At 38.1% G+C, this 23,780-nt stretch overlaps 1 protein-coding gene and 2 long non-coding RNA genes across 4 annotated transcripts; 1 reads left to right on the plus strand and 2 right to left on the minus strand.

The window, feature by feature from the left end:
• The first annotated feature begins 1,018 nt into the window (after positions 1 to 1,018).
• On the plus strand, positions 1,019 to 19,948 carry ankrd13b (ankyrin repeat domain 13B). The gene is given in 16 exon segments (XM_056757728.1): positions 1,019 to 1,278; positions 9,675 to 9,810; positions 9,888 to 10,012; positions 10,457 to 10,502; positions 10,634 to 10,777; positions 11,561 to 11,792; positions 12,026 to 12,092; positions 12,943 to 13,024; positions 13,318 to 13,382; positions 13,502 to 13,638; positions 13,863 to 14,020; positions 14,676 to 14,852; positions 15,135 to 15,209; positions 15,212 to 15,297; positions 17,151 to 17,227; positions 17,701 to 19,948. Coding segments are annotated over 16 exon segments (1,911 nt in total). The 5' UTR covers positions 1,019 to 1,170; the 3' UTR covers positions 17,897 to 19,948.
• On the minus strand, positions 8,704 to 13,677 carry LOC130429266 (uncharacterized). Of its 2 annotated transcripts, none has more exons than XR_008907565.1 (4): positions 13,541 to 13,677; positions 13,201 to 13,392; positions 11,970 to 12,019; positions 8,704 to 9,781 (listed from the first exon to the last, which is right to left on the minus strand). It is a non-coding gene; the product is annotated as an uncharacterized LOC130429266 (long non-coding RNA). The 2 variants fall into 2 exon arrangements; XR_008907564.1 differs by lacking the exon at positions 8,704 to 9,781 and adding an exon at positions 11,648 to 11,783.
• Positions 15,306 to 21,874, minus strand: LOC130429267 (uncharacterized). Its single transcript, XR_008907566.1, has 3 exons — positions 21,822 to 21,874; positions 17,407 to 17,450; positions 15,306 to 17,271 (listed from the first exon to the last, which is right to left on the minus strand). It is a non-coding gene; the product is annotated as an uncharacterized LOC130429267 (long non-coding RNA).
• Between the last annotated feature and the right edge of the window lie 1,906 nt (positions 21,875 to 23,780).

A 23,780-nucleotide genomic window follows, 5' to 3' on the forward strand; every position in this document is an offset into this window, starting at 1 on the left:
CAGGCGGGGGCAGACTGAGCTACACAGAGGATCGTGCAGTTATCCACTAATGTAGACGAATTCTATTCTATACATTTATAAACATACAATATCGGAAATAAATCAACGAATAAATTGATATTTTAGTTTTTAATTTAAATTGCTTTTAATTGGATTGCACCTGTATTTCTCTGCAATCTGTATTTATTAAAACGGCCTGTATGTATTTGCTTTGTACAGTCATTTGGATTGATCTGGTCTCATGTTTGGTTTCCATGTTTTATGGGGACCATAGATATTAGATATTATGGGGACATACCCTATATATATCCTATAAACTGTATTCTATGTCTCAACTATTTACAATTTTTTCGTGTATTAAAAGCTGTCTTCCTCATGGGGACAAAAAAATTTTATGTAGAGAATTAAAGAATATATAGTGTTCTACAGTATTATAATAAAACATTATAGAATATAGTTTACATTTTAGAAATAGAACAGAGTCCAGAAGCAATTACAAAACATACATATTTAATAGAACTGTAATTGATGATTATTATATTATTATTCAGATTACTTCAGCATAATATTACATAAAAAGTATATTTCATTATGTTACTGTAACAGATAATAAATAAGAACGTGGGCTATTCTATTCGATTCTATTCTGCGTGTAAAGCCAGTTTTTATATAAAGGCTGATGAGGAATAAAATGTTTGATTTTGTGCAAGAATAAGAAATATCAACACACATTGAAGGCAGAATGAGATTCTCTCTTCCATGTAGTGAGCGGCAAGCATGACAGAAATAACTGTTCTAAGACTAAAGTTCAGTCTAAAGTGTGCGTGTGTGTGTATGAGTGAGTGAGTTGACTTCATGGTCGGGAGCGCCCTGTCTTACCAAACGTGAGTGTGTGTGTATGAGAGAGAGAGAGAGAGAGAGAGAGAGAGGAGGAGGAGGAAAGAGGACATCAGTAGAGAGAGAACTGACACACATGCGTTAGATTTAAATTGCATTTCACCACTTAAACAAGCGCCAATGCAAAGGGAATGCTGCTTAAGAAGATGGAGAGAAATGCCTTTATCGATAGTCGCGGCAAAAATATAGCACGCGCCCTTTACAAAAGTAAGTGACATCGCACAAAAGCGGAGAAACGGAACGTGGGAGTGAGGAGCGAACTATGCACCGAGGATGATTTCTGCCAGAAAAACTCCGGAGAAGAGTCGCTTCCACCTCCATTATTTGGTGTGGCATAACAAACACCGGCAGCTTGAGAAAGAGCTCTCGGCGCGCGAGCAGGTAAGATGCGTTCCGTTCCGCGTGTCAGTCTCGCGGGCGGATGATGAGAGGAGCGGGCCGTGGGTTGACTGTGGGAACCGATCTAGGTGTGATCCACAATGGGATAGTGATCGTTAAAATGGTGCAATTCAGAATGTATGTGAATTAAATTGTAAAGCTCAAATTAAGGTGTTTGTCATGTATTGCAAATCCGTGCGCTCACGACTATTGTTCTTAATGCGGGTCGTAATATATGATGCAAAGGCAAAAAGTGTATTCTTTATTGTATAGTTTATTTAATTGGAATGTCATATGCGTATAAAAGAAAATCCCACCCTGGATGTATCTTAAATCTTTAAAGATGTCTACCTTGGTATTTTGGACATCATTATAAACGTTTACGCGTCTCTGATGGAAAAAAGAAATGCAGACTGAGTAGGAAGCTCACTAGGTTTTCAGACAAACCCCCTGTTTCTCTAAACCACTCATGTTTCACGTCTGTCATTTTACTGCGGGTGGTTAATAGGGTGAGTGGTGTATCAAAGATGCAGTTCAGTTTTATTTCGTTCTGAGAGCCTGTTTAAAATACAGAGGGACTGCAGGACACCTGGGTATCGGACACAGTGTGGGTGAATAATGCACGCAGAGTCAACCTACGTTCACCACTCAGTTTCTGTGGATAGATGGTGTGTAAAAAGAGGGTGTGTTTGTCTTTCTGATCAGTCAAGAATGAATGCAATATCTGAAATAATCCACAGATAAGTGATGATAGTCTGTCATGCAATCATTTAAATACCCATATTGTGGAATTCATTGCAGATATAATTACAGATGAGAACATATAAAACGGTATAAATAAAGAATAGATTTTTTTTATTTCAGATAAAGATAGATTAACATTTCACAATTAATATGAGCAAGACATGATAAACTACAGCTGCATCTAAAAGTGTTTCATTGTAACTGGAGGAAGTTTATGCACAATTAATTTAAGAAGTTCAGAATTAAACATCCACCATCAAAGCCTGTTTGCTCAGTTTCACTATTGTCACTCTTCAGTATTATAATACACCATTATGGATTATGTTGAACAAAGTCTTCCCTTTTAATTATCGAGCCGTTCAATGATTTTATCTTTCGAAAACCTAAACTGTAACTCATACAAATATCAGCCATCTTGTTCTCCTGCGGGACTTTATGACTCAGGCTAACCGTAATAATTCAGCCCCTAACCCCGTTGATGACTACTGCGATACAAAGCACTCCCAAGTTTATATGATTTACGGTCCGATGAGAGCATAATCTAACCACACTTGGCATGGTGTGCAAAATTATGGACATTGAGGATTGCGCTGGGGGGTGTTGCTGGATAAGTCAAATCAGGCTCCTTTGCGACGGGACGGGGCACAAAGACGGAGGTCAATACCGTCACGATCATTTCTTTTGGTGAGATTGGATGAATGAAGCATCCTGACAAGGGGAAAAGTTGCTGCGCCAGCAAACAGGATTATGGGATAGATTTTAGGTGTCAGTTTAGAAAGAAGGGTGGGGGAACTGGAGGGAGATCTAAGGACGTGAATAGCAAAGAGATGAATTCGGGACATCGGGGAAAAAGCAGTTAGTGGAGGGAAAGAGGCTCAATTTGCAGTTTGCCTTGACAGTGCCATAAAACAGTCACGGGGAGGAAGTGGACCGATGACAGCGCAGAGGAGAAAGAGTGAGAAAATTGAGAAAGTGGATGGATAGAGAGGGGGATTGAATGAGGAAGCTGGAGAAGAGCATTGCCGGGTGATGTATCTACAGAACGGCGAGCCCAAAGGGCAGAGGAATTGTTGAGCAGAATGTCGATTTTTTTTATTTTTATATTTGGGAATTCAGCAGTGCCTCAGCAAATACGCATCAACAGGGCTGCAGTTGCTTTACCCGTGCCTCTCCATCAGCACATTTTCTGTTTCCCTCACATCTGCTCAGTTTCTGTTTGATATACTATCTCTATTCTTCAATGGCCCACCCTTCTGTTACACCGTAACCCAACACTAATTGAAGCAGAGTGTTGTCATTGGGGATGGGCAGCGGGGAGGGGGGTGCTGACATTTGGTTAAAGTGACAGTTCACCCAATTAAATTCTGTCTTCATTTACTCACCATCCTCACTCACCCCATCGTCAGGGCTGGGTGTGTTCATATTTTTGTTTAAAAAAAGAAAACCATAACCATTTCACACTTTGAATGATACAAATGACGGTAAACGATTAGAGAATTTTCATTTTTGGTGAACTATTAAGGAAAGAGTCTTGAGGATTGAGGACATGTCTGTGTGTGCAGTGACACCGTGGGTCGACCCATTGAAAATAACAAAATAAAAGAGACTTTGAGGATCATATCTGATTTCATTATAGCTTATGGTTCGAATTCACCATCAAATGATGCATAAGTACATGAGCAAACATACAAGTATAACAAAAAAACACCCTCATCCATTGAAAATAACCTGAGCGTAGGCGATAATACAGTGCTACATTTGCCTATACAGGGGAATACTACAAAGTGTTGATTCATCAGCACCACTCATCTCCCTGATTTACATAAATGTTTGTTTTTCCAATAAACATGTTCCCCTATTCTTATTTGGCTATGCAAAAATAGTGTTACGCAATATCCTAAGGAAACCATTATAGAACACTGCTATATTCCAGAGTTTTCCTTTTAATTATGGAAAGACCGACCTCGCTCGCTTCCTTTTCCTATAATCTCTACCCACCAGTTCTGTGAAAAGAACTTAGAAGTCATCATCAGCATGGTCAGGATGAGATCCGGGAATGGCTCTGAATGAAGCTACATCTTAAACAATTTGGGGTTTTTAAAATAAGGTTAATTTGCACTTATAGATCTAGCGTTTTTAGCGAGAGGTGGATAAAAATCCTGTTCTACCATGCAAAGCTATACAGACATTACAATTTACGCCACTGGAGTCGCTGTTTGAAGTGCATTAGTTCTTACACTTTCTCTATTCCAATCACATTTTGGTGGGCGGAGTTAGTGCAAATAGTCTCTGCCTAAAAGGTGGGGTATTTAGTCTTGTAAAAATAATGCATTTCTTTTATTTAAGCTCTTACCAAAAGGTAAGATGCCATGAGGTGACATTTTTAATGTGCGTTCCTGACACCCATAGAAATCAATGTATATACACAGCCCTTGAAAAATGTAGGGACCATTTCAAAATTATTTTCTGAATTTACTATTTAAAGGTACAGTATGTGTTTAGGTAAAATTAGCATTTTTTGTACCATTCTGTGAACTACTAGCAAAATTTCTCCCAAATTTCAAATAAAAATATTGTTTCTATTTGCATATAAATGCAGAAAAAAAACCTGGAGAAACAGGTCAAAATAACAGGAAACGTTCTGTATTTTTTCACACCTCAAATACTGCAAAAATAAAACAAGTTATATAAGCAATACAACTGTAATATTTGTACATTTATGTAGGAAAAGAGTTTAGGTTTTATGTGACTTATGTGAAAATCTTGATTTTTATCTCAGTTTGTTGTCATGCTGTCAATCTGGAATGGCAATGGCCACAATACATAGCTGGTTAAATGAAAATTTTGAATGGTCTCTTAATTTTTTCCCGCAGCTGTATGTGGATACATACAGTGGAGGTTAATTCCTACATCACAAGTATATGTGTAAAAAAACACGTTCTCCATATAAAATATGTTTGTAACAAATAGTGGAATTGGAAATCTACACATACGTAAGCTATTTCTGTAATGTTGAAGGTTTATTTGAGTGGCATCTCACTAGGTTTAGCAACAAAGCTGAATCCTCGCTGTATTGATGTTTCTACCGTCCTTTAATTAGATGGTCACACACTTACTATTACATTTAGTGCAAATTTAATAACTTTGATATTTCTTAGTCAATACAGTATTTCTTAGTCTGAATTTTGGTGTCCGCATAGAACAAGCTCTCTTGGTTTCTGCCTTCCACACTAAGAGGTGGAAAACTCAGTCCTTATAGCTGAACCCTGGAGGCCAATCTTAAGAATACGATTGGCACTGTGGGTGTTTGTCAGACTTCTGCGACACAATAGCAGCGCAAAGTCAGAAAAGGCCCATATTTCTTCCAATAACAGCATATTTTTCTGCCTGTAGACTGATTTAAAGAAAAGTACTTTTCATTGCTCTCCTGTGTTCTCCCCTAGTCTCTGCAATTCATTTAATTCTTCGGGTACATCATAGTGTTTAAGAGCCTTTGTAGCCTGTTTTTTTCTTTCAAATTAATGGACACCCATGATCCATTTATATTAAAAACAAATGTTTAAATATATGTATATGTGTACTGAATGTTCTCAATATAAATGGATGATGTGTATTTGTGCGTTTATTTAAAGATACATGTTAGTTTATGCACACGCACGCACACACACAGAACCCTTTTTAAGTACATTCAAATTATTTATGTAGCGCTTTACATATAATTTTTGCATTGTTGCCAAGCTGCTTTACAATTGAAATTAAAAAGCACACGTAACACATACAATCCCCGGGATGCTGCGATATGCATCCCCCTCACTCCACACACACATATGATTTTCTTTTACCTGCCTCCCACATGCACAGTTTGGACTTCCAATGAAAGATTGATGCTAGTTTAAGTAGCTGCCAAAGGAGATTAGCCAAGGCAGGGAGAGTGCAGGAGCAGATGCACCAGCCAGAGATGACTATCAATAATGCAGTCTCCAGCAGGCACAATACTGAGAGAGAGAGAGAGAGAGAGAGAGAGAGAGAGGGAGAGACAGAATGGATGAGCATGTGCAAGTAACACAACAATGTGGGGAAGACCATGGGATTATGTAATCAATCTTGATATGATGAGGCAAAATTAGTCAATGTGAGTGAGTGTGTCAGATAAATTGCCTGCATGTTGTCATGTTACTTTGTAACTGGATGAGATGCAGTGTAGGAGGGTTAGACAAATGCTGGTCATTTAGAAGAAGCTAGCTGTAATGTGTAGGCGATACAGGTAGAATTATTAACAATATTACACATATTTCTGAAACACTTGATTCTTATTGGTCGATCGTCACATTCTGTGATCAGATAATTTTGAATAATGATAGTATGATGTTTCTGAATGATATATGTTTTATGTATAAAAAGGCTTGAATGGTCCCAAGCTGTCACCGGGATGGCACCCTTTAAAAAAGAACCTATTAGGAACAGATAAAGCAGCAGATATACTCTGTATATTTGGTACCAATATGTACCTTTGAGGTACAAATATACACTCTTTAGGTGCAAATGTGTACTTTTTGACCTCCCCAGTAAAAACTTGGGTCCATTTTTTCTGACAGTGTAGTTGTGCTCATCATGGTATCTACAAGTAAGCGAATGAAATAATTACCGGCAAATCAATATTTCATATCCATTTACTGTTTGTATTTTTTAAGCAGCAAGATAGTGTCCAGTTCTATTATATTATTATCTTAATGCACATTGCTTATCTCAAAATAATCAGAGATAGCTTGATTTTTACTTTTTTGTAAGTAGCAAAGAATGGTTATACCAGGAATGGCCTTTTAGGCAATACGTAATTATTCAGCAAGTTCTGTATTTTTAGCGTGTGTGCTTAGAGAAATGATTGTCTGTGTGTTAATGTGCATAACCTAGAATGTTCCAAAGGGGTATATGAAGCAGCATTTCAGTTCTCAAGGCCAGTCTGTAACAGCTTATGTTCCCCAAATCACTGTCCACCCATCTCATGCCCGCTAATCTGTCATAGTACTACCAGGTTTCGCAATTCTCTTATCCCTCAATCACTCACTCCTTTACCGGCTAAAGCACGTACACCTCCTGACAGTTTTCCTGCTCTCTCTCTTTCTCTTTGTCAGTTATCTGAGTGGGCTTGATCTCTCTAGTGTTAGCCTGAGGGCTGATCTGAGACCCCCCAGGACTGACAGGACAGCCATCATTCACTACTCTTGTTTACCCTCCATCAATGTACGTCCCCATCCAGCATCCCCTCTCCATTCTCCTCATCCCGGGGATACCATAGCAACCCCTCCCCCGACACCTCCACCCCATCCACACCCTTTTCTTCGTGAAACCTCAGCTGTCTCATTTTACCCTAGGGAGCAGCCGGGTGTTTTTCTAGACAGAGGCCCTCAGGGGCTGCCGGTGCCTCAGTTGTTGCCGGCGAGTGTCGTTGTGATGTTACAGAAGGGGCCGGCTAATTACAAAGCTGTGGGACATACGCACACATATATACAGTACTCTAAACAGGGACGAGCTTGAAACAACAACAACATGATGACTGCGCCGTATTTTGTTGTATCATACATATAGCACACTAAACAATGTGCAATATGACTGAACTAGAGATTTTTATTTTCAGAAGAAATGTGAGTGAAGCTCATGTGAAAGTCTTTTCTGGAGATCATGGAGTGGTTCCTTAAAACCTTTTTGAGCCTACACATGAAAACACATGTTGGAACTAAAATGGCGGTAACTCAAGGATTCTTTGGAAAACAGACTTACGGTTGGTCTCGTTTGAAAAAAGAAAAGTAGCTGATTATTGCTAAAATGAAAACACACACACACAAATTAAAGCTATGTTGTTAGGTTTATTGTAAAAAATAAATAAAAAAGTTAATGTTTTTCTTACAAAAAAAATACGGGTCTCAAAAGGATAACAAAAAATCTAAGGACAATCTTTATAAAAAGAACCAATTACTCTACCTACATAAATTATAAAAAAACACCAAAGAAATCAGTATTCTAGAGTCTTAGACCTTTCCAATGATATATAGTTTGTCATGATTCGATAAAAAAATTATATGCACAATATTGACGAAAACGTAGGTGTCCCGTATACGGAACGGATGACAGTTAACAGGCTACGTCAATTGAACACACTCAAATCTTTGAAATTCCGGTCCTGTAGTTCCTCAAAGAAATGTTTATAGGATTTATTTACCGATTTTATCTCCAACAAGAATCTGTGGCACTAGTGCGAAGGGTTTGTTTATTAGCAACAGTTATCGTCATGCATAATGCAATAGTCGTGGAAAAATGGCGCACTACAAAGCAGATCTCACAACACACATGAAACCCTCGGGTAATATGTTTCCATTACCATGTGCCCATCCCCAAGCGATAAGTTAAAAACATCAAACTAAGATATCGCTAAATAAAGCTGTCCTAACTCTCATTCCTGCTCTACATACATCACGCACCATCTGCCCTGACCTTGTTTATGTAGGGCTTGCTTATAAATATGGACACGAGCATAGGCAGCCATCTCATCAAATAATGTTTAATGGCTCATGCTGCTTTTATAAACACAAGCAGATTTACTAAAATGCATGTTTGTATTTGAAGAACAGCTAAGAGATGATTCCTATAAAATATTGTTCTGTAGGATATTCGCAATCGGTTGTTTTTGTGACTGTAGTCACATTGTCTGTGATGGAAAGACGGAGATATTGGATGAGAACGCCACAGTGCTGTTTCTCAAATGTGGGGAATTGCAGAGTGCTTATTGGTTATCAGTTTGAATGTGGAAGTATTTCTCACAGTGGCTGTTGGGCGGCGTGTGAAAGCGCTCTGTGTCATGTTCTGGTGCGATGCCTTAATTATCACCTGTCACTTCTCTTTTCCATCGAAGTCTTTTACTTCGGCCTTTTTACCCATATACCTGCTTTTCTTTTTATGTTGCAAACAGGCGAAATGATGCAGTTTTAGTTCTCTCCTGAGAGCTTTCTCAAGCGTGTTAAATCTGAAGTGAGAATAAAACAGTTTTCTCAAATATTCTGTAGTTCTGTGCGTCTCCATTTTTCTCTTCCTTTTTCCATTTTCTGGTCTGCATGTGAAATACAGTGTGTGAGCTACAACGTTGGCTAAAATGTTAAATAACAATAATACTCATATTGTGCACAATACACTGCATTTCGCAGATATGGTTTACCAACCATACACTTTCAAGAAACAAGTCATTTGCGCTATGCGCTGTGACGCAACATTTTTAATGATTAATAAACAGTTATGTGAAGTGGGATTTGGGATGTTATTTCATTCCAAACCTGTGTGATTTTCTTTTTTCTGCAGAACACAAAAGAAGATATTTTGAAGAATGTCGGTACCAAAATGACACCGCCTCCTATTGACTTTCATTGTATGGACACACCTTTCTCAAAATATCTTCATGAGTTTTCAACTGAAGAAAGCATTAAATACAGGCTTCGAAAAACATGAGAGTAAATAAATGAAAACAGAATTTATATTTTTCGTCGAACATTGCTCTAATTGAGAAAAAGGCATACATGAAATGATTTGAGTAGAAAATGAATTAGATTTAAACGGGAATATTTGACGATATTTGTTTAGCATCATGTGAAATCTCTTTAATCCAACAGGTGGATTTAGAAGTATTAGACCCACGGGGTCGGACTCCTTTGCACCTGGCTTTGACGCTAGGCCACCTGGACTGTGCCCGTCTGTTACTCCAACATGGCGCTGATGTCTGCAAAGAAAACAGAAATGGATGGACAGGTACTACTGTGAGAAAATATCATATCTCACATTCCGGGATCGCGTTTAATCTTTCCCTTAAACTTTACATCTATCAGTGTTACAGGAAGCCATCAGCACACGTGACCCCGAACTGATTCGCCTGGCGCTGGGTTACCGTGACTACCAGCGCACCACTAAGCGACTGGCAGGGATCCCCCGGCTGCTGGAGAGACTCCGACAGGTCAGCCCCAGATGTGGCTTAATAATTAGCGGTTTAATGACGAAGCAACAAACCATGAGCTCACCCACCAGCTTAACAAACAGGATCTTAACAATCACCTGCTGCCGCCACACCTGAGCCCTTCATTCCAATAGACACATGTATACAGAAACACAAACAAGATGTTCACACTATAACTCACACTTATAGGCCAAGAGCGCTCTTTTTTTAGCCAGACCTCTGTGTTTCTTTCTCTGCTTGCTTTCCACAACCTCAGGTGAACTTTTGACCCTCTTCCTTATGTTTATGATGGATGTCCAATCTCCCTGTTTCTCCACGGTCCTCATCTCTCGGGGAGTTTTATTATTCATGCCTTTCCCTGCAGCGTGATCCTTCTCTCTCGACCTCCCACTGTATGCTCACATTAACTCTAACCTCTTCTCTCTCACCCTCTCTGTCTTTCAGACACAGGATTTTTATGTGGAGATGAAATGGGAGTTTACAAGCTGGGGTAGGTTGGAAGTGCTGTAAACATGTGTAAATTAGAGTTCATGGTATGTTTGGACAGCCACTTCCCTTTTCCAATTCCTCACTTAAGTCCCTCTTTGTAATGACCATTATTGAAGTCTTTCTCTCTTTTAGTTCCACTAGTGTCTCGTATCTGTCCGAGTGACACATACCGTGTATGGAAGAGTGGTCAGTGCCTGCGGGTGGACACGACACTTATGGGATTTGAACAAATGACCTGGCAAAGAGGCAATCGCAGTTTCATATTTAAGGGTCAAGGTGTGTGTGACGGCCAGACAAAATCAGGATTTTATGCTTAAAAAAATATCTGCTATTGGGGTAAGAAAAATAACATTATATTAAGTACTTTATAAATAGGTCAAACTTAATTCAAGTTTATTTTTCTTATCCATTTTGTAGATATTTTTCTATTTTTGGGCATAAACTCACCTAATCTTTAATGAACTCACAAGACTATAAAAGACATCTTTTCGCTTTAAGTGTATCTTAATTTTTGTTCTTTATATGTTGTACTGGAAAGCAAGACCAAAATACAATGTAATACATTTATTTTTTGAACACTAAAGGTCAAGTTTTGAAAATTGTTTATGCTACTCTTTATCAAATAAAAGTGGATGTGGACTAGGGGCTTTCACAGTTCAAAATCAACAAAAAACATTATAATAGTTGTCAAAAGAAATTCATTTTTGGTTTTCTGTTCCTTTAAATAGACCTGACAAAACCCCACTTTTTTATAGCTCAAAGCATCAAATTAAATTATCTTAAATATTAAAATAACTTAATAAAAGAGAGTGGTTGAGGATATTTTGGTGAATAATACGCCTCCCATTGTACCTAAATATGCAGAGCTTTCTGCAGGTTCCTGCGTGTGCAGTTTCTTGCCTATGGCATTTAAATCAGATCCGGGTTTGATCTCCACTTTAGTTCTCGATGCCACCTCTCACTCAATGCTCTTTCAAAAGTCTTTAACCTCACTCCCACTTTCCCTCGGTGTCTTATTGGCTTCCCTCCATTCTGTCTCTCTCTCCACCTGTCACTCAGACTCCAGTGCAACAGTTATGGAAGTGGATCATGACAGACAGCTGGTGTTTTGCGAGACACTGCCATGCCTGTCGTCCTCCTCTTCCTCTCCAGCCTCCCCTTCCTCCAGACTCTGCACTAACGCTCTGAGCCTTCTGGGGGCGCCGCAGCCCAGCGACGAACAGGTGGCGGCCCGTCTATCTGCACCCGTGGTGGCCACGCAGCTAGACACCAAGAACATCTCCTTTGAGAGGTGAGGGCATAATAACATTGGCAAGTCATTGTCGCCAATGGAAAGTTTTGCAAAACTCCAACTAGGGCATTGTGACCCCTCAATGGGGCTTCATCACACCGTGGGAAACGAAGTCATGAGTGTGACCCAGCACTTTCAGGCTAAGTTTCATCATAAAATGTGTGAAATTGGACTCACCTCTGTTTTCACGACACATGGGCGTCCTTGTAATCGTACCTGTTTTGTGTCTGCAGGAATAAAACAGGGATTCTTAGCTGGCGGAGTGAGAAAACAGAGACTGTGAATGGGTACGAATCAAAGGTAATGCCTGAGTGAGGATATAAGATTAGTTTATGAAATCATTTAATCATTGTTAAACGAAGAACTGCTTCCATGCATAGTAGAAAATGTAAACATAGAGTGCCAAGCGCAAAGTAAAGATACAGTTAATTCCCCCTCCATTTAAAGGGATAGTTCACTCAAAAATGAAGATTCTGTCATTATTTATTCACCCTCTTGTCATTTCAAACCTGTATGACCTGTATGTCTTTCTTCTCCAGAAAACAAAAGAAGATATTTTGAAGAATGTTGGTAACCGAACAAAGGCAGTACCCGTTGATTTGCATTGGTTTTGTGTCAGTACAATAGAAGTGAATGACTATTGCAATTGTTTGAATACCAACATTTTTCAAATTTTCTTCTTTTCTGTTCTGAAGAATATAAAAGTCATACAGGTTTGAAGAGGATGAGCAAATGATGTTGCGACATATAAATAATATAACAGTAAAACATAGAACATTGCATACCCTAGCTTTAATATGAGCAACAAACAAGTAAGTATATACATTTTTGTTATCTTTATAGTTATCTTTGGCTAAGACGGAGAAGCGTGCACTTATCAGCTAGCAAAATCACAAACTGTATCTACCGTGCTCGAAGGTTTGGCTCTTGAATATTATTATGGTACTTGACTGGTTGCTCCCCGAAGGTTACCAAGCGACGTCTCCATGACCCTATTAATATTCAAGCAATGCCTTAATTTTGCATTATGTTACACAGTTGCAAACGTTTGCATGGTTCTATTGACCTGAATGAAAAGGAATGGAACAAAGACAATTAAGATACCCAAATTAATGACTGTTTCCTGTTGTTGTCAATATCTTTGCTTCAGGTTTATTGTGCCTCTAATGTAGAGTTAATCACGCGCACACGTACTGACCATCTCACCGACCAGCACAAAACAAAAGCCAAAGGTACGTTTAATACTGAAGTTCAGTTTCTTACATCAAAAATGTTTACATTTATATTGAATAATTTTACTGAATTTCAAGCCATTAAATCACATTTTATGTTTTTTTCATATGACATGTGTGCTCTGTGAGGCATTTCATAATGAATATGACGATTCATGATTTCTCTGCCCACTCACATTATTCCCGAACAAACAGTGTCTGTCTTCCTGCCGTTGTGCTGATGTAATACAGATCTTTGGTTTTCTGCGACTCTGCTGTGCTGTGACCCGCTGTGTGTTGTGTTTTTGAATTAGGCGGTAAGACACCTCTGCAGTCATTCCTGGGTATCGCTGAACAGCACGTGGGGCCAAACAATGGCGTGAGTGAACCTGTTTTCACCATTAAGAATTTGATTGTGAGAAAAGAAGCTTTTAGATATCTTTACAGCACAATGATATTTCCGTATCCTCAACATGTGTTTGTTTGTGTGTTTTACAGAACACTATGGTGACTCAGATATCGTGCCCTGATACGAACCCTTCGGCCTTGACAGCTGAGGAATACTTTAATCCCAGTCTGAGTCACAGTCCGAGAGACATCGGCCAGCCCTGTCATCTCACCACCAAAACACAAAGGTTGTGCTCTAAAACCATTGCTTTTTTTGTGGGGTTCACAAACTATTTTAACACAATATATAGCTCTATGTTTACATGTGTGAACCTGTTGTGAGTTGTCGCCAGGGTGTTGGTATGCAGTTGATAAGATGATCTGGGTGGTAGTTTACTGGTTTCTTTTTTAATGTAGCTCTATGGGATATTTTTTAATCAAATAAATGTATTGTTTGTGTGTGTTCACGTAGATTCAAAGCTAAGCTCTGGTTGTGTGAATCGCACCCTCTATCTCTGGCGGAGCAGGTTGCTCCTATCATTGACCTCATGGCCATCTCCAACGCCTTGTTTGCTAAGCTTCGGGACTTTATCACCTTACGCCTGCCCCCGGGATTCCCTGTCAAGATAGGTGAGAGAGAGAGAGAGAGAGAGAGAGAGAGAGAGAATGGAGAGAGAAATGACTGTTAGATGATTGAATACTTAGGTAGTCCCGTCTCAAAGTGGTTAACAATACAGAAACATACATTTCAGAAAAGTCTACATATGAAAGACAAGTTTCTGTCTTTGCAGAAACTATAAATAAAACGTCATTTTTTATCTATTACATTAATAAAAATAAATATTACATTAGCCTCTAAATATACCTCTTTAAATACATATATTATTTAAAAAAAATGCTTTAAACCAAATTCCTATAATTTATATAAATAATAAATTTATCCTATAAACAATATAAAATATATAACTATGTCTTCAGAGGTGCATAAAGAGCTTACACAATGAAGCGTTATGTTTTTATTACCTTACAATAAAACGTCTAGATACACCGCGGGTCCCCTTGCATATAATCCGCCATGTTCTGTCAGCCGTCGTAGTGTTTCGAATGGGAGGGGTGGAGTGTGCACTTGGTGCAATACGCAACCTTGCCACTAGATTTCACTGACTGGACCTTTAAAAGTAAATGTTACATTAAATTTTTACTTCCAATTTTTAGCAAATTTGTCCACATGTTAAAACACGCTTGTTATTTCAAGCTAATGCACCACTAACATTTATTTACACAGAAATTCCCATTTATCACATCCTGAATGCACGCATCACCTTCGGGAACCTGAACGGCTGTGAGGATGGTGGATTGCCCCGGGTGGATGGTGAGGGGGACGGACAGAAGGAGAGTCCCAGGACTGAGACACCATCTCCAGGCAGCGATTCCTCCAGCGTGTCCAGCTCCAGTTCCACAAGTAAGAACCCTACTTTTACAAATGTGATCATAACATAGCATTTAAGATAACAACAAATAGAAATACTCAGTGTTACAAAGTAATGCACGTTGAGGCAAAGCACTTGCTATTTTTAATGGCGAGGGACCAATTCATTGAATAAATGTTTAATGATTGCTTACCCGATTTTACTGCCTAAAATACCGACGTAACCTTTTTAATCTGTTTGTCGATATCTTTGAGTCCATAAATCTGCACAAGTGCACCAGGCATCATTCGCTTTGTGTGCGGTTCATGCTTTAGATTCATGTCGTGGAGGGGAGATTCCAGCATGTGTGTTTGAAGCTCCGCGGGGATACAGCATGTTAGGAGGAAACCAGAGCAGAACATAAGAGAGGAAGAAGATGACCTGCTGCAGTACGCCATCCAGCAAAGTCTGATAGAAGCTGGATCAGAGTTTGACCAGGTCTGACATGTGCACACAAGCTTCCGCACGTTAACAGATGGGCATGTCAACATACTCCAGAAATATATGTTACATGAACACTGTGTCCGATCACACGTCAGGTGCAATGTATCAAGTAACATTTCCGTCCTTCATGAGGGGAAAATGCTAAGCTAAGTGACAAGATCACAGGCAGTCAGAAAAAAGTTGAGGTTTAAAGCAAAAAATTGTAAGTTTTTTGTAAAAAATAAACAAAAATAAGTTACTGAGGACGTAAATAAAAAAATCTACCTACCTCAGATTAACAACAGTTATCTATAATAATGATTTATAGGTTGAGCTGTTGGGTACATTTTATTGCGGGAAACACTTGAGTTGACAGATGTCAGTTTAAGACCTTGTGTGGTGAATTTTTTTGTTTTAGATGAAAATCATTGATAAATATTGCAGTTTGTCAGTCTCAAAAACGCCACCCATTTTTTACGTCACACAGTGGAGGGGATAAGGTGGTCCGAGCTGGTGTGTTTGAGTGGAGACGGAGAGCAATTTGCATATTCATTAATCACCATATACTTAATAAAGGGAGGATGTAGAGTACCATTAAAGCTATTTTAGAGCATACTAAAATTCTGAACAAATTTCCCATTTTCTCGTTTCACTCAGAACGACATTCAATCTAATGTATTTCAATAGGAAGTATCTTTCATATCTTTCATATTTTCAACACAATCTGACATGAATTCGTACTTATTTACAAGGTGACCGTATAATATTAGTTTTTATATTTTGTAGTATGATTTGACTTGAGGCATGTAACATTGGGGTTAGGTGCAGGCCGGGTGGGTCTTTATCATTGCTTTGCCACCTCGTAAAATGTGTGCATTTTAGCAAAATATAGATCCCTATATATACAAACGATATATTGAAAGTCATGTTGGGCGACACAAAAAAGGTTGTGCTGACGGTCATGAAAAAAGTGGAAAAATCAATAGATTCTGATTTTTTTCACGTATGTCACAAGTTGCCGTGAGACTGTTGTTCAGAGGGGGCGATAGAGAGGCTAAAGTTATGTATTGTACTATAATATACATATTTGAACGTTTTTTTTACCAGTAAGAGTTCACCGTGATTGGGGATTTACAGTGTGATTTGACATAAATAGAGTTAACTCTGCGGTCATCTTGGCAACGTCCCCTGGAGGCTATGTTCTGTGTAATAGTCAAATAAGTAGAGCTCCTGTCTGCTTGAATGGAAAAGGACTGAAAACTCAATCTGTCATTTGCATCACAACTCACAATAGAAAACAAAGGTGTCATAAATGTAGCTTCTTTATCTCATATGTGACCCTGAACAACTAAACCAGTTTTATGGGTCAATTTTTCGAAATTGAGTTTTTTTACATAATCTGAAAGAATAAAGCTTTCTATTGATGTATGAGTTGTTAGGATATGACAATATCTGACAGAGATACAACCGTTTAAAACTCAGAAATCTGAGAGTGCGAAAAAATCGAAATATTTAGAAAATTGCCTTTTAAGTTATTAATCATTGGCGCTGTTGCAAGCCATCCACTCACAAAAATAAAGTTTTTATATATTTAAGGTTGGAAATTTACTAAATATCTTCATGGAACATGATCTTTACTTAATATCCTGTTGATTTTTAGAATAAAAGAAAAATCGATAATTTTGACCCATACAATGTATTTTTGGCTTTTACTAAAAATGTCCACGCGCTACTTAGAGGACTGGTTTTGTCATCCAGGGTCACATATTATGTTAGGATTAGAGTTAGGATTTATCGTGTCTCATCCAGTCCGGACACCTGATGGTTTAAAACCGTCTCACACACCTGATTCATCTCCATTCTCACAGGTGACCATCTGGGAGGCTTTGACCAACAGTAAACCAGGAACACACAATCTGTCGAGTGACCCGAGCCGCCTCGAAAGGTCTGCAGTCAGTATTTCCCTTCTACTGTCTCCTGTTGACACATCTCACCCACAACAGACAGCGACAGAATCACACACCCATCACATTAACTGGAGATATTGACACGGGCCCTACAGTCAATACAGTACAGTGTGAAGCTCATAGATATTCACTGAGGTTTACAGCTCTTTCTCCTCACCTCTGTTTGCTCGTCCTGGAGCTGAGTTGCCTTGCTTGCAGCAGCTGTGTTGAATGAGAAACAGACTCTTGTGTCATTTATCTTTAAGGTTTCAGCTTTAGACATGTATTTCATTTATAATACGTTTTTGAATACTTTAAAATGTTCAAAGTGTCATTTAATTTAATTACGGCACAAATGCTGTCAAATTTCTACCATATTTGTTTATACAAATAACGCTTTATGTGTTGTTGAAAAGAAAACCTTCAGTTAACAGAAGTCTCCGTCACAACACTCTTCTTTTCTATTTCCCAGAACCCCACAGCACAAACCCAGTTCCGCAGAGTGCCCTCGCGGCACACCGACCAATAAGCCACCACGCAGCTACAACGAGCAGCTGCGATTTGCCATGGAGCTGTCCGCCCGCGAACAGGAAGAGGCGGAGCTTCGACAAAGACAAGAGGAAGAGGAACTGCAACGTATCATACAGCTCTCACTTATGGAAAAGTGACGAAACTCGGGGGCTGGCGGGAACCGAAGGGTGGGAGGAGCATGCCTGGGGATATATAACCAACGTGAGCAGCGGTTGATTGATTGGTTCAAATGCCCCGCCCTCTTCTTCCACTGAGCTGCAAACTGGGAAACGGCCCTCTGGGCCAGAAACGCAGAGAAACCTCTGTCCTCACTTTGCAAGTTTACACCCACAAGCAACTTATCTGGTTATCCACTGACTAGCACCTATCCGGTGCTCTACTATAGTTTGAATCTGCATTTATGATAAGGACAGCAGGGCTGCGTTGTTGTTGAAAGCTATCATCCGTGCACTCAGCCAGAGGCTCTCAGACTAGCTAGTAAATGGGGATTTCTGAGGCAATGTTTAATTTAGTAACTTTTTTATTTGACATGCATTTTGGTTTTAAAGGGGTAAAAAATTGGCTGCTCTTGAAAGGGGGATGGAGGAGACAGGATGTGTAATAATAGAACGTTAAGGTTGCTTGCATACTAATGTTTGTGATGTACACACACGCATCGATTATCAATAGGGAAAATGTGTCTCAATGATGTCGATTAAAACACAAGTTTGTAAAAGATGTTTGATGCAAACACCCCTAACCTCCCTAAATCCCAGTTCTAGGAGTGAACAGGGCATTTAAGGGGTACTCCACCCAAAAATAATAATGATGTCATGAATTAACCCCCCCTGCCTACGTTGTTGCAAACCTCTATACATTTCTTCGTTCTGTTGAACACAAAGAAAGATATTTGGGAAAATGTTAGCAGCTGACATAGTAGGGAAAATTTTAAATGGTAGTCAAATGTACCCTAGAGCTGTTTGCTTTCCAAAGCTCTTCAAAATATCTCATTTTGTTTTCAATAGAAATAATACAATAATGTCCCAGAATGTCAATGGCTAACATTTTTAGAATATGCTTATTTGTGTTCATCAGAACAAAGAAATGTATAGGTTTGGAACCATTTGAGGGTGTTTATATCATGACAGAATTTTCCTTTTTGGTAGGTGTATTCCTTTAAGGGCTTACCTGAAAGCCAATTGGGCAGCTACATTTTATGTTCTATGTCAAGCGCATGTTTTTATTATTATTATTTAGCCAGATTGATAATTTTAAGAATTCTAAAATAATTCTGAGAATAACTGTAATGATATGACATGAAATAACAGGTAATAATCTGAAAATACTGAAAGAAAAAGCCATTGTTAGGTACATAAATTATTATTTTGAATCTGAATAAGATCCTTGCGGCAATATTAATTTGTTTCCATGCAATTTACAACAAACGCATCACACAACTACAACGGTGTATGCACTCAACTTAAAATGGTGCTAAAGTTATCTTTCTTATCAACTCTTGGGTACAGTCATCGGTTTCATTGTAAGGGTTTGTCTGTCAACAACAAACAAAACAAATCCTCATTTTGTTTAAGTTTCCTTCAGTGCTTCCTTCAACACCATTAAAGCTCATTGCACTGAATAGATTGCTCTTGGGATTGGAACACCTGCAGTAGTTCGTCAAAAATCTAATTGTGCTTTCATAAGAGCTGCCAGATCCGGAATAATACATGAAAGAAGCGATCGCTCACCGAGAGATAAAGCCCTGAGCTAAAACCAAACACGTTTTATTGGAGAATCTCAAAATAGATGTTTCTCCGAAGTTGCATGTATTTTTAGGCCCGAGTGAGGTGCCTTCAGGGTTTGATGTATCAGTCAAACCTTAAAAAAAACTAGTTTGGAAACACGGCCATACTTTATTCCTGAGAAGCACAAGAAGCACATCAGAAGATTCGGTGGAAGAGTTCGAAACAAATTTTGGAGAGAATCGAGATAGTTACCTGTGAATGGCAGGGTTCAGTCATTGGGAAATGTTGGATATGAATCAACAGTTTATTAGAACATATTAGAAGAGCATTATTTATATTAGACTTTTTTTATTTGGTTGACACAGTGGTTTGTGTGGAGTGCTCCTATAGTGTTTGTATGTGACTAAATAATATTGTTCACATTTGTAACATAAAGGAACTCTAAATAAAGGAGAAATAAATGAACATGAATCTCAAATGCTGTGAATGAATTTGTCGTCAACGGTTTCCAGAATAAACCAACAGTCCAGAGGAAGCTTTGGGCGTATGTTAACCTCAATATAAAACACTAATCTGTGTCAGAGGAGAACATTAAAGCAAAAGGCTCTGGTGCCAGATGGATTCGTAAATGACTCTAAAATTATTGAATACATTAAACACCACATTACCATAGTTTCTCTACCATTACTGTTGCAAATGCAAAATGAATAGAAATAAAAAGGCTTTAAGGGTATATATGCTAATTGATAACAAGTTATTTTAAAGGCTTTTTAACCCAGTTATACAGCTATGGCTCTGCAATATTAATCTCTACTCTATTTAAATCAAATGCACTTAAATTTCATTGAAGAATATGAATAAATATTACATCAAAGTGCTTTGAGCTTAAATGTGGCACTCCGGCGGCCTATCTCACGATGCGAGGTGACAAACACTGAGTTGTACAGTGTTTTGAGTTACTCTGCATGAAACATATCACACTGTGCATGTTATGTTTGGATATTTCATAACAAAATTCTTATATATTGTGGCTTTAACTGTCACAAATATGAAAATACAGCTATTCCTTGCATTTAAGTATTAATTCATTTATTATTTTGGATATATGGTTTACTGCATGCTTACATTCATTAATTAAGCGAAGAATATTTTATTTAATTTGATTAATGCAGTGTAGAGTCACTAAACTCCGCCCTTTCGTGGTGAATTTTGGGTTATATTAGCTGTCAAGTGCCCTTGGATTCACACTTCGAATTTTCACCGGAAACAGTAGACCATCAGGGTGCTTTGAGAATACTCATTCCAAAATCGCATAATGAGTATGTTCTCAATTTCAGTAAGTAGGACCTACATACTGTTTTCCCTGAATGTTTTTATATAATCAATAGGGTAAATTACAAAATGTAATACTACAAAATTGCTTAATGAAAATAACCCCAAAAATCCCACATCAGTTATACATCTAAAACATTAAGAATTTTATGAAATAGCCGAGTTGTCATAACAGCTTTGCTATTTTTTCGTAATAATATTAAAGAATCATAAAGAATCTATATATCTGTGGAAAACAATCTACCATTTGGTACAATTGACAAACACTTTGCTTTATGTATATGGTATTTTCCGAGCAGAATAATAATTTTAATTACAAGTCATTACAAGGATAATATCTGTATATTATTTTAAAGTGAGTTTCTTTGACTTTATTCGGGATTACGTATTTATTGATATCCGACCACATATTATGAAAAGAGAGGGAAGAATAATCATGTTTCAATTTCACCAAAGCATTAGGGAGAAACAAATGTATCTTTAGTTATTATTCTTCTGATGTAAAGGTTGGAAAATCTTTTATCCATAATAGAAATGCCCCCAACAGTAAGATTTTAGAAGAACTAGAATTGTATATCTTTTCATTTTTGATAAGATAAAGAAGTTGGGAACGGAATGGGTTAAGTACTGTATGAACTCGATCGGCCGTTGTCCGCCATATTGATGATCTTCTTTTCCTTTTTAATGGCGGGGAGCAAATTACGTTTGTGGTGCACATCCGCCACCTACTGTACTGGAGTGTACATGGGCCAGAGATTAACCACGCGAAGTAATAACAAGCGCAACAATTTAAGTTATTAGAGGCAGGTGAATTAACATCAGTAATGCTAACTTACCTTACACGAGTTTTCCCAGCAATTGCAACATGTGAGGAGAGCACTGCTGATTTTATTGTCAAGGAATATAAGTATTATTGCTTATAAATTAAGTGTACCCTAGAAGTTCATTGCTAGCCCACACCTACACTTGTGCACAATATTATTGATAAGTGCTGACCAATACTTACTTTTTTTTCCCAGAAAACGATATATTGTGTTAAAGTAGGCCACCAAATTCCATCTGTGCATTAATACAGACAAAATATGAATGCATACGTTTTCAATGAAGCAATGATTTAAAGCTCCAGTATGTAATAATTTTGTAATAAAATTTCAGAAAATAACTTGCACAGTGTGATATATTTCCTCCAGTTGTGTACTTACAATATTTCAAAAGTCTCTAAAGATTTTTTATTTCAGAGAAATTTCGATTTTAAATAACTGGCCGTCCCGGAAAAGAAATGTCGCCTCTCAGTGACGCAATGTCCGCTCTATACTTTGTTCCGGTGTAGACCAGAATATCACATGGTCAAATGCGGAAGTGGTTGTTATGGATTACGATTACTCTTTGGCGAGTATTGAAGTGCCAGTAAAACGGAAGCGTCAATATTAGGATACACTCAGACTGTGTGACAAACGGAGGAATAAAACCAGGATAAATATCGGCCAGGCGTTTTCGAGATGGAGAGAGCTGCGCGACAATCTTGGACTTGACAGAGACTCTGCTCTCGCGAGTGTATTGATAGACAGGTAAGCAAATCAATTATTTATTTTAGAACGATTGGTTTGAGCACGTTAAACAACACGGCATTAACCATAAACACGTAACACTGCACAACATTAACCCAACAAATCATTTAACAAATAGCTGTAAGTTGTAACGGGATAATATAGCATAACATTTCACGTTCCTTGCAGTTCATTAATTATGATGACATAAAATAATACGATCAGATATACAGGTAATACAAAAACAAATAAATTACCTCATCCGTGATCATGATTCGTTTATCCAATTTAGATACATCGCTATGGCGAAAACGCATTTAAAACGACATCTCCCATCGTCACCTGCTTCATAGCGTCATCAAGCTTCGCCTTTGTTATTGTTGGAAATGCGCCCTCTTGTGGTCAAATACCAAGGTTACATACTGCAGCTTTAATGCATGAAGTAATGAAATATGTTTTATTTACAGAAAACTATAGAATATACATGAATAAAAAATACGTAAGAAATCTTAAATTTGATGTAAGAAAATAAATGACTTTAATCATTATTAATGCATATACAAGTAAACATCACATAAATCAAGGTCTGTTTTTAATTTATTGCTGTAACAAATTATCCTGTATCTACAGGTGTTGAACACCATATCCTCCTTCCATCTCGCAGCTTCATGCTTTTAACAAGTGTGCTCTGTAACAGTCATACAAGATTCAAGTTACCTCTGTGATTTGTGCATTATACTGCATTAAAATGTAGAGGTAGTTGCACATGTGTTAACTCGCTGTTTATTCGACTCAAATTTTGCTTAATTCATGAACACTACTAATGCAAAATGACAAATATCCTTTACTATGTAGCATCTTACAGGTTAACTTTACGCTCCAGCACTTTAACAAATGCGACTGCAACGCAAAGAAATGCATTGTTGGCTCTACAGTTCATAATTTAGGTCGAAAAAGTGCATCATCACTTACAGTGCACTTATTTTTTGAGGATTTTCAATGAGAAATCACTACTCACACTATTCATACTACAACATGGCGTGGAATAGTGCATGAGCTATTGCGCAATAAGTTTCGGACATACTTTTCGTTCGCCTACTATATAGTAGGGAAGTATGCGATTTCGGATTCAGCCTATGATTTGGTACATACTTATTCTATTTTCGCATACTATTTAGGATAGGCGACTTGGTACGCAGCATTATATTAGCTAGTGACTGAAACGTGCAATAGTTTAAATGAATCGGTTCAAATGAGTCATTCGTGTGGGAGTCGTTCTGAACGCTATGTGCGTTCATACAGGCGAACTCGCGGTGTACTCGTTAGATTCAACGATCTAACTGCACAGCTTAAGACATTACAATAATGTACGTCATGTTAATTTAATACATTTCAAGAAATGAAACGTGCTTGGATGC

This window comes from Triplophysa dalaica, chromosome 9 (genome assembly GCF_015846415.1).
Source record: "Triplophysa dalaica isolate WHDGS20190420 chromosome 9, ASM1584641v1, whole genome shotgun sequence".
Lineage (NCBI taxonomy): Eukaryota > Metazoa > Chordata > Actinopteri > Cypriniformes > Nemacheilidae > Triplophysa > Triplophysa dalaica.